The 13,747-nt window shown below is 41.4% G+C and overlaps 1 protein-coding gene across 4 annotated transcripts in view; it reads left to right on the forward strand.

Annotated features, from left to right (window-relative positions):
* THBS4 (thrombospondin 4) overlaps positions 1 to 13,747 on the forward strand; it is a 39,225-nt gene that overhangs the window by 18,380 nt on the left and 7,098 nt on the right. For all 4 annotated transcript variants that reach the window (XM_059491948.1, XM_059491950.1, XM_059491949.1 and 1 more), the window contains 9 exons: positions 2,094 to 2,231; positions 2,828 to 2,905; positions 6,133 to 6,285; positions 7,626 to 7,730; positions 7,950 to 8,057; positions 9,495 to 9,654; positions 10,353 to 10,471; positions 11,306 to 11,358; positions 13,414 to 13,607. In XM_059491948.1, coding sequence (XP_059347931.1) covers positions 2,094 to 2,231; positions 2,828 to 2,905; positions 6,133 to 6,285; positions 7,626 to 7,730; positions 7,950 to 8,057; positions 9,495 to 9,654; positions 10,353 to 10,471; positions 11,306 to 11,358; positions 13,414 to 13,607 — 1,108 coding nt within the window. The remainder of the gene's footprint in view (positions 1 to 2,093; positions 2,232 to 2,827; positions 2,906 to 6,132; positions 6,286 to 7,625; positions 7,731 to 7,949; positions 8,058 to 9,494; positions 9,655 to 10,352; positions 10,472 to 11,305; positions 11,359 to 13,413; positions 13,608 to 13,747) is intronic.

A 13,747-nucleotide genomic window follows, 5' to 3' on the forward strand; every position in this document is an offset into this window, starting at 1 on the left:
TGAGGGTGGCAGTTTCCTGAGGCATTGGCAATGTCTCTTGTTTTGCCTTACGTGGCATGAACTGTGTCTGCTGCGACAGAAGGCACAGAAAATGGAGGCGAAGCTCTGAAATGTGAATGCAAGTGATGGATCCAAGACAGCTGTGGTACATATTTCATGCTACAGGCAGCTATGGTGTGAGACTCAAGCCAGCCTAGGTGGAGCCTGCCAGTATGGATGGGTTTCACCTCCTGAGCTATTTTCAGACTGAGGCAAAGCATGACAATAATCTCCTCCCTGCCATTTTCAGGAGCAACTCTACCCTTTACAGCAGTGGTGGAAAAAGAAACAGAGACTGGTTTATGATGGCTTGATACTATAGTGGTTTTCTGTTACCAGTCAGGCTCTGATCACTGGAGATTCATGTACCTTCATCTTCCTGCCACCATTCCACATGACAGATGACCTGCTTTCACATTAGAAACAGCAAGGAATTTTTGTCAAAATCATATCATAAAGTCTTGCTTATTATGAGATCTTTATTTGGACACTGCCATTAAAATGCCACCTTGTCAAGAGCAGTTTTGTTCACCAGGAAATACCTACTTAATCAGCTGGGTTTTTACTTAGAGTTGCACAGGGAAAAATAAAGAAGCAATAAATATCAATCATTTTGAATTGTCTTATGAGAGGGATGTGTCATGGTACTTGTTTTCCTGAGTTAGCTGATATGCAAGAAAGTTTTTTTTGTTTGGTTGGTTTTGGTTTTTTTTTTTTTAATTTATTTAAAGCATTTTATGAATGAGCTATTTCTGTACTTCCTGATAACAGGCATTTAAAAAGAAAGTATTGTACAAGTTCTGGCAAAGACAAATGTGGAAGATCCCTAAGATCTGCCATCATCTTCCCTGTCGGTGTCAATTTCTCTGTAGTACCGTCCCTAATTCATTACCATTTTGAAGACATTGCTTTGGTATTCTGGTGCCCATTATCTTGGGAGCTGCAGCTCTGTTCTCTGTGCTGTGTAATTTGGGTGCCCTCTGCTGCCTACAACAAAGAATCCACAGCAAAATAAGGAGACACAAAATGTCTGTCCTCGGTTTGCCATTTTCCTCATAGCACTGACTGATGTACTATTAACAAATCTTTCTGTCAAACACACTTTGATATTAAACATGTCTTTTCTTGCTTCCGTGTGTGTGTGTGTTTGGTTACAAGTTGTAGGTCTCTTGTAGGTGTGTATTGTCTGGTTTGGTCTCCCTCCATCTTGCATAAATTTTTCTGTTAGTGATGGAAAAGAGGAAAAAAAAGGCATTTTTTTAAACTTTTTAGTATTCTTTTGTGATGTTACTCATTCATTGTTGTCTTTGAGCCCTGTGCAGCAGGATGGCATGTTGATGGTTTTGGTACTTTTATAAACATTACCTAGCAGCTAGTTGGTGATGTTGGAAAGGCAGTAATGTCGGATGTGTTTCCCACATTGGCACCCACAAGACTGGTGAAATCAGTCACAGCTGTTTTGAAAAACTGCATAAAGCAATGAAGTGAATGGGGCCTTCAGGCCAAGGGTTTTGTGGACATGTGATATTTTGGGAGAAGTTCCAAGGATTGTCTGTGGGCCTCCAGTCTAGAAATGTGTGGATGCCACTGACACATTCCTGCTCATCTGGCTTATGTTTGGATTCCTTCCTTGGCTATGAGATTTGTCCAAATAGAAATGAAGGAAAATGCTGCTGCCACTTCTGTGTGTACAAAACACATTAGAAGGGGTGTTTGGAGGCTTGGAGTTATGTGGCTTTCCTAATATTGTGGTCTTCAGCCTCCAAGGGATCTGAATCTTCCCAGCTAAAAGAAGGATTCAGGATGAGAGTTTAGGACATCTACTACAGGCTGTAACAGAAGGTTGCAAATGATATTTGAATTACAGAGATAGCTGAAGACTTACTGAGGTCAGAGATACCTGCAGAGACGGTTTCCTCTCTAGGCCCTCTGTGAACAGGGGACATACAGATGTTGAATGTAGCATTGCCTTTGGTGAGAGGTCTGTACTCACAGTCAAGAGTTTGGATGTTAGTGAAGCACGAACATGTGCTTGGTTCATTTTTTCTTTGCAGTGTCGTTACAACCCTTGCTTCCCTGGTGTGCGATGTGTGAACACTGCTCCAGGTTTCCGCTGTGAGACGTGTCCTCCAGGATACACGGGACAAGCTGTGCAAGGGATAGGACTCAGCTATGCCAAGAGCAATAAGCAGGTGAGTGGTAGCACCTCCACGGCAACTTCCATTGCAAGGTGCTGGTTTTATATTAGCAGTGCATCTGTATTGAATGGTATTTATTTTTCAGTTGTTCCACAATTGCCTTATGCTGTTAGGCAGAGGTCAGAGTGTTTCAGTTAGAGATCTGAATTGTGTTTGCATAGCTTTAATGGGAGTATTAACAATCTAATTCTCTTGACCGGCATAGAGACAAGAAAAAATGTCATAATCTTTGTAAGTATCTCTGATCAGCCTCAGAGGGTTCTGTAAACTGGCTTTGAACTAGAAAGAAAATTATGAAAAAGGCCTATTTTACGGTAATATTTTTGCATATTTCTTTAAGCACCCTAGAATGGGAACACAGTTTTTGTGTAAACTCTTCTGTATGAACCAGAGCACATCCTAAAGTTGAAATTTTCTGTTTCTTTAGGGCTTGGAAAATTAGCCTATGGATAATGTCAGTGACATTCTGACAGCAGTTTCAGCAGAGGCTACATCTCTTTTCTAGTCTTAAACTTTGGTGTTGTTTCTTCAGTCTTTGATCTCAATAAATTTACTTAATTTTATTATTTCTGGATTTGGTTTATTGCTAGGTCTGCTTAGATATTGATGAATGTCAGAATGGAGGACATGGACTCTGTGTTCCAAATTCCCATTGCATAAACACTTTGGTAAGCATCTTTTCATTTATGCCTTTAAAAAAATCAATTGTTTTAAAATACCATGAGACTAGGATTGGATTTATGGGTTTGATGAAAGACCAATTAATAGTGCAAATTTTTTTCTTCTTATAAATCAAAGAAGCCTTTTCTCTTTTCCTAGCTAATAATAAAAAAATAAATATTTGATTTGTCATGAACACATTCATCTGAATTGTATCCTTATCATTTTCCCTGAAGAGCAAGAGCTCTTCTCTCCATACCATCCAGCGATGTGTGTTTATGGGTACATTGTTGCAAAAAACCTCCTCTGAAAGATTGAACCTTTGCTTCCCTTATCTCCTGCCTCCTGAGAACTGTGGCAACAAACTGTTCCCCTGGGTGCTCTCTTTATAGGAGTTATGCATAGAATAACAGCTATCCCTCTAAATAAATGGAAACAAAGAGAGCTGCAATTGGTACAAGGTTAATGCCATATGTATTAAACCCAGGAGTGCAAGTATAGGAGAAGTAAAAATGGTTTGAAAGATGTTAGGATCCAATAAGAAGAGCATATGACCACTTTAATGCTACGAAGCATAGAATTACATGATCATATATTAATTTATGATAGAAAAGACCCTTAAGGCCAAGTCCAACTCTTAACACAGCACTGACAATCCTGCCACTACAAGTGTTACATCCACATCTATTTTGAACACTTTCAAGAATAATGAGTCCACCACTCTGCTGGGCAACCTGTTTCAATGCTTGATAATTCTTTGTGCAAATAAATTCTTGCTACTATTCAATCTTAATCTCTGCTGACCTGAGAGGGCCTGAAGATCTGAGGCCATTTCTTCTTGTCCTATCACTTCTTACCTGGGAGAAAAAACCTGAACACTACTCACCCATCTATTGCGTCCTTTCTGGTACTTGTAGAGTGATAAGGTCCCCCGAGGCTCCTTTTCTCAGGCTAAATACCCCCAGCTCCCTCAGCCTCTCCTTAGAGGACTTGTCTTCCAGACCCTTCACCAGTTTTGTTGCCCTTCTCTGACTCATTCCAGAACCTCAGTGTCTTTCTTGTAGTGAAGAGCCCAAAACTGAACACAGCACTGGAGGTGTGGCCTCACCAGTGCCCAGCACAGGGGGACAATCCCTGCCCTGGCCCTGCTGGCCACACCATTGCTGATCCAGGCCAGGATGCCATTGGCCTTCTTGGCCACCTGGGCACAGCCTGGCTCATGTCCAGCTGCTGTCACCAGCACCCCCAGCTCCTTTCCAGCCACTCTGCCCCAGCCTGTGGAGCTGCCTTGTGGAACAGCAGTGGTGACTGAACACCTGGATGAGCACTGAACTGGACTGAAGACTGGACTGAACAGCTGGATGTAACTCTGCTCAGCACCACTCTCTGGGCCTGGCAATCCAGACATTTTTCAGCTCATGAATAGTACACCTGCCCAACCCAACAGCTGCTGCGCTGGGGGATTGCTGTGGGAAATAGTGTCAGAGGCTCATCCACTGAGCAGGTCACCCTGTTACAGAACAAGCAGGACCCAACTTTCAGAAATCTGTGCTGGCTTGCCCTGATTCCCTGGTTGTCCTGGACATGCCACAGGGTTTCTTCATAGCAGGAGAAAGGTTAAAAGTATCCTTCAGGTGTAGGGGTGGTCCTTTCTGCAGCAAGGCATCATTGAGGCTGCCATTTGTGTTCAGTGTTATTTTTCCTTGAGAATAAGCTTGTTTTCTTTTGGCTGCTTTCACTTTTCAGTGTGTTTGTATCTTTTTTTAATATCTAGAACATTCACTGTCACATTTTGTATCTTACTGCATGACTAGACATGGAGCTTCTTTGGGAAGCCACTGGGCCCTGTCAGCAGAGGGCAGGCACCAAGTGTCCTGCCGTCTGTCCAAACAGAGCAGTGTGGGGTTCCTAATCCTTTGTCCCTTCAGAAACAGCCTGATCTGGAAATGCCACCTAAGAGGCTATTTTAATGCATACCAGAGCTTGATATAGGACAGAATATACCAAGCAAATTCAGCAGACTCCAGAATATACTACCCTGGTGTCCATTAGGATAAAGTGCATAGGCTGGTGTGCTTTAAATAAGCCATACCATTTGTATCACTCAAGGATTATTTTACTCTTCAGTCATCTGTTTATTTTCATCTTCATCCTGAAAGTATGCAGACAGAACAGACTTAAATTTGTAACAAAATTAGGAATGGGAATAAAAGATAATGCCCATCTGAGCAGTAAGTAGATTTCTCTGTAATGGTGGACTACGACAGTCCTGACAGTTCTTCCAACAGACTTTGTACACGAAGAGTGAAGTTGTATGAAGCAGCTCAGTTGCACCAATGGTTGGATGCACATGTTTGTCTGAGATCCGCCCATTTCTGTCCCTTGACATGTCAAAAGATAATCATTCTCCACAAGATAAAAAGATTGTGCTCAATTAACTTTTATGTCTTAAGTTACAGATCTACAGGAATGTGAGAGAGGAATGGTTTGGATGCCTAAAGAAGATCTTGCTTTATCTGCATTTATCTGTTTATATCTCATATGGGGATTAACTCACCACATAATGAGATTCCTTGGCTTAGCTCCTTTGTGTCTGTTAACACAAGAGAGTAATACATATGAAATACATATGCATGTGTCATGGTAAACCATAGCAAAAACTTACATGGATGTTCTTATTGCAGTGTAAATGAGGATGGTTATGTCTTCAGATACAGAATTCTTTTCTGAAGAAGACATTAAAAACATTTTAGCTTAAAAATAAAACTGTACAAAGATATGATGAACTTTCTTATCTCTCTTTGATTAAAATTTGGCCCAGTTGATAGACTGATAGGTGTGCTTTACAGTGAAATAAGATCATCCCCTGATGATTAATCAGCTGATGCTTCAAATTTTGCACAAAGTTTCAGCCACTTGGAAGCAGCGCAGGGTGATGCTGGCAAGGACAAGGCATCATGAAGAAGCTTTTGCTGCTACATGACTTTTCTCTGGCTTAACAAAACACTGGTCTAAACAGACAAGAGTTGAGTATGTTTTCCAGCATGCACTCTGGGAGCCACATATCATTTTCCTGTAGAAAATTAAGTTTGTTTAGAGTACAAGAGGCCTCAATGGATGAAAAACTACACTTGCACAGCATAAGCAGTATGACTTGAATCTTGCTCTTGTGCTTGCTTTAAAAAGGAAAAAAAGTACAATTAAAAGGCTGGCTAATGACTTCTGGTTCTTATAGGGGTCTTACCACTGTGGCCAGTGCAAACCAGGATATACAGGGGACCAAACCAGGGGATGCCAGGCTGAACGGAGCTGTAGGAATCGAGCCCTCAATCCATGCAGCATCCATGCCCGTTGTATTGAGGAGAGGAGAGGAGAGGTGACATGTATTGTGAGTTCATTAATTCATGCATTTTTACAGTGAAATCTAACCATTTTTAGGCTGGAAATGAGAATGGCTTTGTGGTCATTTTATACAGTTGGATATTTTACTAATTATGGCACACTGGCCAGCTGTGAAAACTGGCTTGCAATTGTTTTGTTCTTGCCACATGTCTGTAAAGCAGCCATATTAATGTATCATATTCACTGTGCCTATGTAATTAGATCTTTAGGAATCACTTTTGTAGACTTTGTGTAGTCCCCTCAGAAATGACTGTCAAGTGTCACTCTAGAGAAGACATCACAAGAACAAATTCCTCTCCTGCTGCTCAGCTACGTAGCAGTGAGTAAGGATCCTCTCTGCATAGCCAACGTGTCTGTATTTGCTGACTGGTAGAGATGATGTTTTCTAAAGTGAGAGGACAGATTCCAGACACAGGGAGGCTGTACGAGGCTGACCAGCCAAGGGGGCAGAGGAGCACAATAGCTTATGAACTTCCACTGTAAAAAGTATACTGAAGTATATTACTTAGTTTTTCCATCTTGCAGCGTAAAGCAAGAGACTAATACTGTGTCCTAAATTTGGGTACAGAGCATGCTTTTGCTGGCACTTGCTTTGGTCTCATTTTTAAGTGCATCTGTTTCAAAGATAAGTAATAGGATATTTTAAGTCCGTGCTGTAATGGTAAGATGCCTAGATACTTGTAGTGGGCAAGTCCTGGTTTTAAGGGAAGGTCAGATTTTGACATGCAATTCTTAGCATATGTCTTCGACACAAATGATGTGTTGGTTTGAAACAGTAATAATTTAAAATTGGCTAGGAGAAACTTGTGTGCAGATGCATTTGTTTTGCAGATGCAAACTTAGTAATTGCCAATAGAGTTTTCTCTTAAAATTTCCTCTAGTTGCAGATGTGTACTTGAGGTAGTGAACAAAACAGTCATCTCATCTAACCATGTGTCCCATGCCCAGATGCTAGGTGCAGACTCTACCTAGTATGCTCTTTTCTTTTACTCAACCTGCCAGTGAGGAGCCAAAATTAATTCCTGGCCAGTGTCTATAAGAAATCTTATAGACAGCTCCCACTGAAATCATTAGGTGTGACAGGCACACATTCCAGTTAACATCAAGTTGTAGCTCTTTCTAGCAATGTCTGGATACACTGTAGCATCTCTCAATGTGGAAAGAAAACCTTTGTTTCAAAGGTTTCTGTATCTCATTGTACTTCAGTGTCTGGCCATGACTTCCATATACTGCTGTTTTCAAGACTGGTGTGAGTTTTCCTTTTTGAATATTTCTACAGTGACTCATTAGCCTTTTGATAGTACTGCTATGATGTTTTATTGATAGTGTGGCATTGGCTGGGCTGGTGATGGTTATATTTGTGGAAAAGATGTTGACATTGATGGCTACCCTAATGAAGAACTCTCATGCTCTGCTGAAAACTGCAGAAAGGTAAGAAATGCTTTCTTAATTCTGTAATAATTCAGAGCATGAAAGGATAAAGAGGAAGACTATAAGAAATGTGACTCAGTGTATTCATCTTTTATTCAGGGGATTGAATTCTATTTAATTTGGTGATTAATTTTTAATAATTAATAATAGAAAAAAATCAAATTATGAAGGCATCCAGTTTACCTCTAGAACATCAGACTTGTCTCCTTTTCTGCCTAGGACAATTGCAGATTTGTCCCAAACTCTGGACAAGAAGATGCTGATGGTGATGGGATTGGAGATGCCTGTGATGACGATGCAGACGGAGATGGCATTCCCAATGAGCAGGTGCTGTGTATAGATCAGGATGCAGGGGTCTGTGCCAACAGAAGGATTTCCCACTGCTGCAGTGGGAAGTGACTCTGAAATCTGACTCACTACTGTTTGCCAGAGATTGTTACATACCTGTCACTGTCAGTGGCCCCTTAAATTCTTTTATATAATGCTCATTCCTATAAGATTTAAACCACACAGCCTTAAACCCCACATTTGTGTCCTCTGTTGCTACCTTTTGTCATTTAATTACAGAGCTTTTTGTATAGAGCTTGTGTCTTTCTGTCACACTCTCCCACAACATGACTTCAGGAACATTCTTGCATTAACATCTTTCTATTTAAAGAGCAGGTTGACCTGACAACACATTTCATCAGGGATCCAAAACCCACATAAATGAATGTGTGTCTTGCCAATAACTTGAAAAGCTTTGGATCGTGTCCGCAAAGCAGAAGAGGTTTCCACGTAGGTACATGCGGCAGAATATATTAGAGGACACATCAGATTGGAAAAGTGGTTTTGTTTTCACCCTGTATTCTTACAAGCCAACCGTTGTTCTATATCGAGGTCATTGACTGATACTGCTTAATATGCTCCCAAGCCTACAAGAATGTGTTATCCAGAGTACAAATGTCCACCTGGAGCTAGGGCACACCAGCAGTCATAGAGGGTCTGGGACAGACTGGCAGTCACAGAGGGTCTTTCTCAGGCTGTTTTGCCACAGAGTTCCACACTAAATTCTGCTAGTTTAAATCAACTAGTTTTATTAATGTTTTAAAACGAAAAAATCCTCGTACAACTGTAAGTCTATTTGCAGGTTCAGCACCTTCATAATAAATTAATTTCTATATTGTTTCTATTAGTCTTCTCTATGGGCAATGGGGATGAGGTCATGAATGAGCTGGATAGGTGAAGAAATTTTATACCACTTTGACATAAAGTTTTCTCTATACCTCCTGGTGGACTTTAAAAGTCAATAGCAGCTTTCTTAAAACAAGCCCACCAAAACCAAACAAAAACTGATGCCTTTTTGCATCAAGAAGTTCTTTACCCATTTTCCAGCGAGTCTGTACCAGAAGGGGGCAATGGCCTTTCACTGAGAGCGTCTGCAAAGCTTGTCAGAGTCTCTGAACTGCAGCCTTTGAGAAGGACCACGTGAGAAAACTCGGGTTCCTCACCATGCACCCATGCAAAATGAGAATCAGAAATCAAGTTATAAGTAAAGCATTATGGTGCTGGGCGTTTGTCATTAGGGTTCCCACAGTGTGTTCAAAGCAGAGCTTTGAGGGAACAAGTGAAATCTGATCCAGAGCTAATATTGACATAAAATGTCAAAACTGCTCACACTTTTTTTTTTTGAAGTAGAAATAAATACAAGAGTTTTATTAATCAACTGAAGTAGAAATTAAAGATTCATAGCCAGACTGATGTCTGAGTCTTTGTCTTTTGCAGGATAACTGTGTCTTGGTTCCTAATGTTAACCAGAGAAACAGTGACCAAGATATCTTCGGAGATGCTTGTGACAACTGCCGTAATGTCCTGAATAATGACCAGAGGGACACAGATGGTGATGGGAAAGGAGATGCGTGTGATGATGACATGGATGGAGATGGTTGGTGATTTTTTACTTTCGGCTTCTCTGATATCATTCAGATTTTCCCAGAGTGTGCTGCACGTTAGGAGATTTCATGTCACCAGCTGTAACACAGTCTTTATTCATGAAACTTTTGGCTTTAATCCTTTTAATTTAGTTAATACATATCTTAGCCTGCATTGGAAGCACTGTACACTGTAACAGAGAAGCCAAGCCATGTTTCATATAGAAGTTAAGGTTGTTGATCATTCAGCATTTCATTAAAGGTACAAACTTTCCAGGGCGTCCAGTGACTGCCAGTCACTGGTACCCAGAGCTACATAACATACTATTTTCATTGCTGTAGGAGGCTTGAAAGAAGTGAAAAACTCACACCTCTTCAAATATAATTTAAAAAGTGGAATGTCCCGTCCTGCAAGTTGTGATACAGGAACAGGATAAGAATTAATTGTGTGTAATTAAAGGGTGTGATGGGGTGGACAGCTGTGCTTTAGTGAGATGTTCCTAACTACTACTAAATGAATGATGCACACATAAGGAAGATTAACTTATGTGCAGACTTATAATTTCATTGCAGGAATTACATATTTTTTAAAAATTGCATTTCATTAAGTAGTTGCTCAAAAGGAATAGTATCTTTACTGTTTCAATGTTTATATTGTCCAGTGTGGACAAATATGGAAATTGTCTCTAACACACAATCCGCTTTACTCTAGGTGTTAAGAACCTTTTGGATAATTGTCAGAGGATCCCCAATGAGGACCAGGAGGACACAGATAATGACGGTGTTGGTGATGCCTGTGACAGCTGCCCTACAATCAGCAACCCAAACCAGGTTAGCAGGCAGAAGGCAAAACTATTCTTGTTTAGAGACAAGGACTGCTGAGGCCTAAAAAGGTCCAAGAGAATGAAGCAACCCATGCAGCCATAGTGTTTGTATTGTAATAATAAAGTGTATTTTCTGGATAATATAATATATAGTATATATTTAGGTATTCAGGAGAGTTTTACAGACCTGCTGACTCTCCTGATGTGAAAAGGGGGAGACAGCAGTTGTACTCTCACCATTTGGGATGTTGTTAGGACCTCTGTCCAGCATGTATCTTCTACTCTCGTGCTCTGAAATGGGCTCCAGTCCCACAGAGTTCAGTGTCAGACTCCACACAGGGCCGTGATTTAGTTATCCTTGATATTTCTTTAATCAGGACAAAAATCCTGGTGTCCTTATTTACCAAAACTTTCTCCTAGTGCTCCTAGGTGAGAAGTCACTGTAACTTTTCATGTGTAGAAATTCTGATTTCACCCCCTGTGACTAATGAAAAATGTTGGAAACCATAGAGAAACATAGTAGATTTTTAAAGATGGTTAAGATATAAACCTTGGCTAGAAATGAGAATTACTTCTTCTCAGTAGCAGAGGAATCTTGCTTGAGCTCTTCAATTAAGTTTAACTGTGTTTATTCACTGTCTTTTTTCTTTAATAAAACTGAATTTTTGGTTAGATGCATGATGCAAGAGAGAAAATGCATGATGGATGATGCAAGAGAGAAAACGCATGTCTTTTCATGCATTTACTTTAGTTGTATTTGATTTGGTTGTGTTTTGATTTAATTGTGCAAATAGATGCTTTTTACAGCTGATACTGGAACTTTCTCTGTTCTCTTTTGCAGTCGGACGTCGACAATGACCTGGTTGGAGATTCCTGTGATACTAATCAGGATAGGTATGCTGTGAGGGAGGCTAGTCCTGAGCTGAAGCATGCTGCTGATTCCTGGAGAGCTGTAATTCCTCAGGCTAGCCTGGATTTAATTGCTGAGAGATGTTATTTCAAGAACAGTGTTAGTATTTATTAGCCTTGTTTGTTCCCTCTCCTGTGGTAGTACACTTAGAGTGCCTTCACCCTTGTAGCCATTCACAGGCTTCCTCTGAGTTCTGTGGAAGTGATGTTCAAGCAGTTCTCTGGCTGTAAAACCCAGAGCACTGCTCAGAGCTTCTTAGTGAGAAATTGTCTCTCCTTTTTTGCTTTGTTTTTCATTCCTCTTTTATTTCTCTGCTTCCTTAGCAGAAATTTCACAGTTAAGGGCTGTATTTATTTCCTTAAGAACCTAGTGTTGCAGAAACAAAATTCTGTTATCAAGTGTAAAACACTTGCAGAGCAGCCCCTTTGCTTTAGCACAGCAAGACTGGCAAGGATCCTCTGTCTATGGCTTTCATATGCCTTGGGCATTCACAGGAGCATATCCCATGACAAATTGCATCACTTCTCTGGAAGCAGCTTCTGCATAACCACCTTAAGGGATGGCAGGTTCTCCCATGTGCACCTTACCTACAGCAAGAGGCAAGGAAAATGATAAATCCTGTGCTGTCACAGGATTTCATCAGCCACAGACAGCTGCAGGGTTTCACCCCAGGGCCATTGATGGGTGCTACTGTCTGTGAAGGGACCTGCAGGGATCCCTGTGTAGGGATCATTCCCAGTCTTGGGCCAGTAGCTGCCAAGGCCATCAGCATTTTACTCTTAAGTTGATATGTCTTTGTTCTTTTTCCTGTTTTAAGAAAATGCTTTACCGCCCCCATAAACTTCACTAATGTGTGTGAAGCATTTCCTGTGTGAAACATGCTTAACCTTGCATACACATGGATGGTGCTTATTGCATTTTATCTCAGTGTTGGGCAAACATTGGCAAACATGTTGTGCAAACTCTGACCTAAAACTAAAGCACATTTCTTAAGCAGGAGAGGTATTTGGGAATATTCCTACCTATAAGCAATAGCATGATTTTAATTTGGCTGCAGGTAATTTCTGCTCCACCTGTGCTAACAAGAAGCTATTGAGGGAAAGCATGCCTGCTAATTGCTAGAAAGCAATTTGGTTTTGGTGTGCATACAAAACACACCATACTTCAAGCAGTTTTTCTTCAGGGATGCATTTAACAGTTGGGATGGAAAAGTTATGTAGCCACCCCATAACTTCTTGAACTCTCTTCTGTAGTCTATGTCCCTGTGCCTTACCTGTAACCAGCTGATGCAGCCATGGCCTGGAAGGAGCTACAGACTCTTTCCTCTCTTTCTTACTGTATGTCCCCCCTGCAGGATGCAATAATTTAGTTTAGAAAACACCTTCAAGGCAATTGAGTCCAAGCACTAACATGGCAGTTAGTCCACCACATGGCAAGTCCCCCAGATGACAAGTCCACCACAAAAAACTTGTTGTGGAGGAGGGTGAGAACAGTGCTTGTATTTAAATAAGTCTGATTTCAGGTGCTCATGTAGAGTCTCTCCTAAAGCTTCATTCTCACTTACACCTGTATGTTCATGAGCACCAAGGCACATGTCCACATAAGACAAGTGACCCAAGGTGTCCAGCTCTTGCTGTCTCCTGAGTGCCTCTTGATTAGTGACACTGCACTTGTCGGATATGCCTTACACGCCCTTCAGGAGTGGATGTTGATTGGGGTCTTGGGCTCCAGTATGTTTCCCACACCATGTAAGGCTTATTTTTATTTTCTGTGAGTATTTTTTTAGGTCCTGGCTTGGAGTCTTTTTTAGTTCCTGGCTCCTTTGCTTTCCTGACGCCTTATCTTATCTGAGTCTCTTTGTTCCTGCTCTCCTTGCAGTTCAGCCACCTGAGCAACAACAGGTTGTGTTGTCCACTGGTGTGCTTCCAGCTCCAGAGCTGCCCCTGGTGTGCTTTCCCCTCAGGCGTCCGTGCTGTTCCCTGTGCAGAGGCAGGAGCTGATGCTGGCATACCATTTCTTTTTTGTTTCTGTGCTTGCAGCGACGGTGATGGGCACCAGGACAGCACAGACAACTGCCCTACTGTTATCAACAGCTCCCAGCTGGACACAGATAAGGACGGGCTGGGTGATGAGTGTGATGAGGATGATGATAATGATGGCATTCCTGATCTCTTGCCCCCGGGCCCTGACAACTGCAGGCTGGTCCCCAACCCGGGGCAGGAAGATGATAATGGTAATATGGGCCTTAAGGAGCCACTTTGATTCTCAGGCACTGCATTCATCTCCAGATGAGTGCACCAGCATGCAACATTGTCATTACCAATGCATACATTCATCCCAGGAACAACAGCAGCACTCAGGCTACTGATTTGG

Source organism: Ammospiza nelsoni, chromosome Z (genome assembly GCF_027579445.1).
Source record: "Ammospiza nelsoni isolate bAmmNel1 chromosome Z, bAmmNel1.pri, whole genome shotgun sequence".
Taxonomy (NCBI): Eukaryota; Metazoa; Chordata; class Aves; order Passeriformes; family Passerellidae; genus Ammospiza; species Ammospiza nelsoni.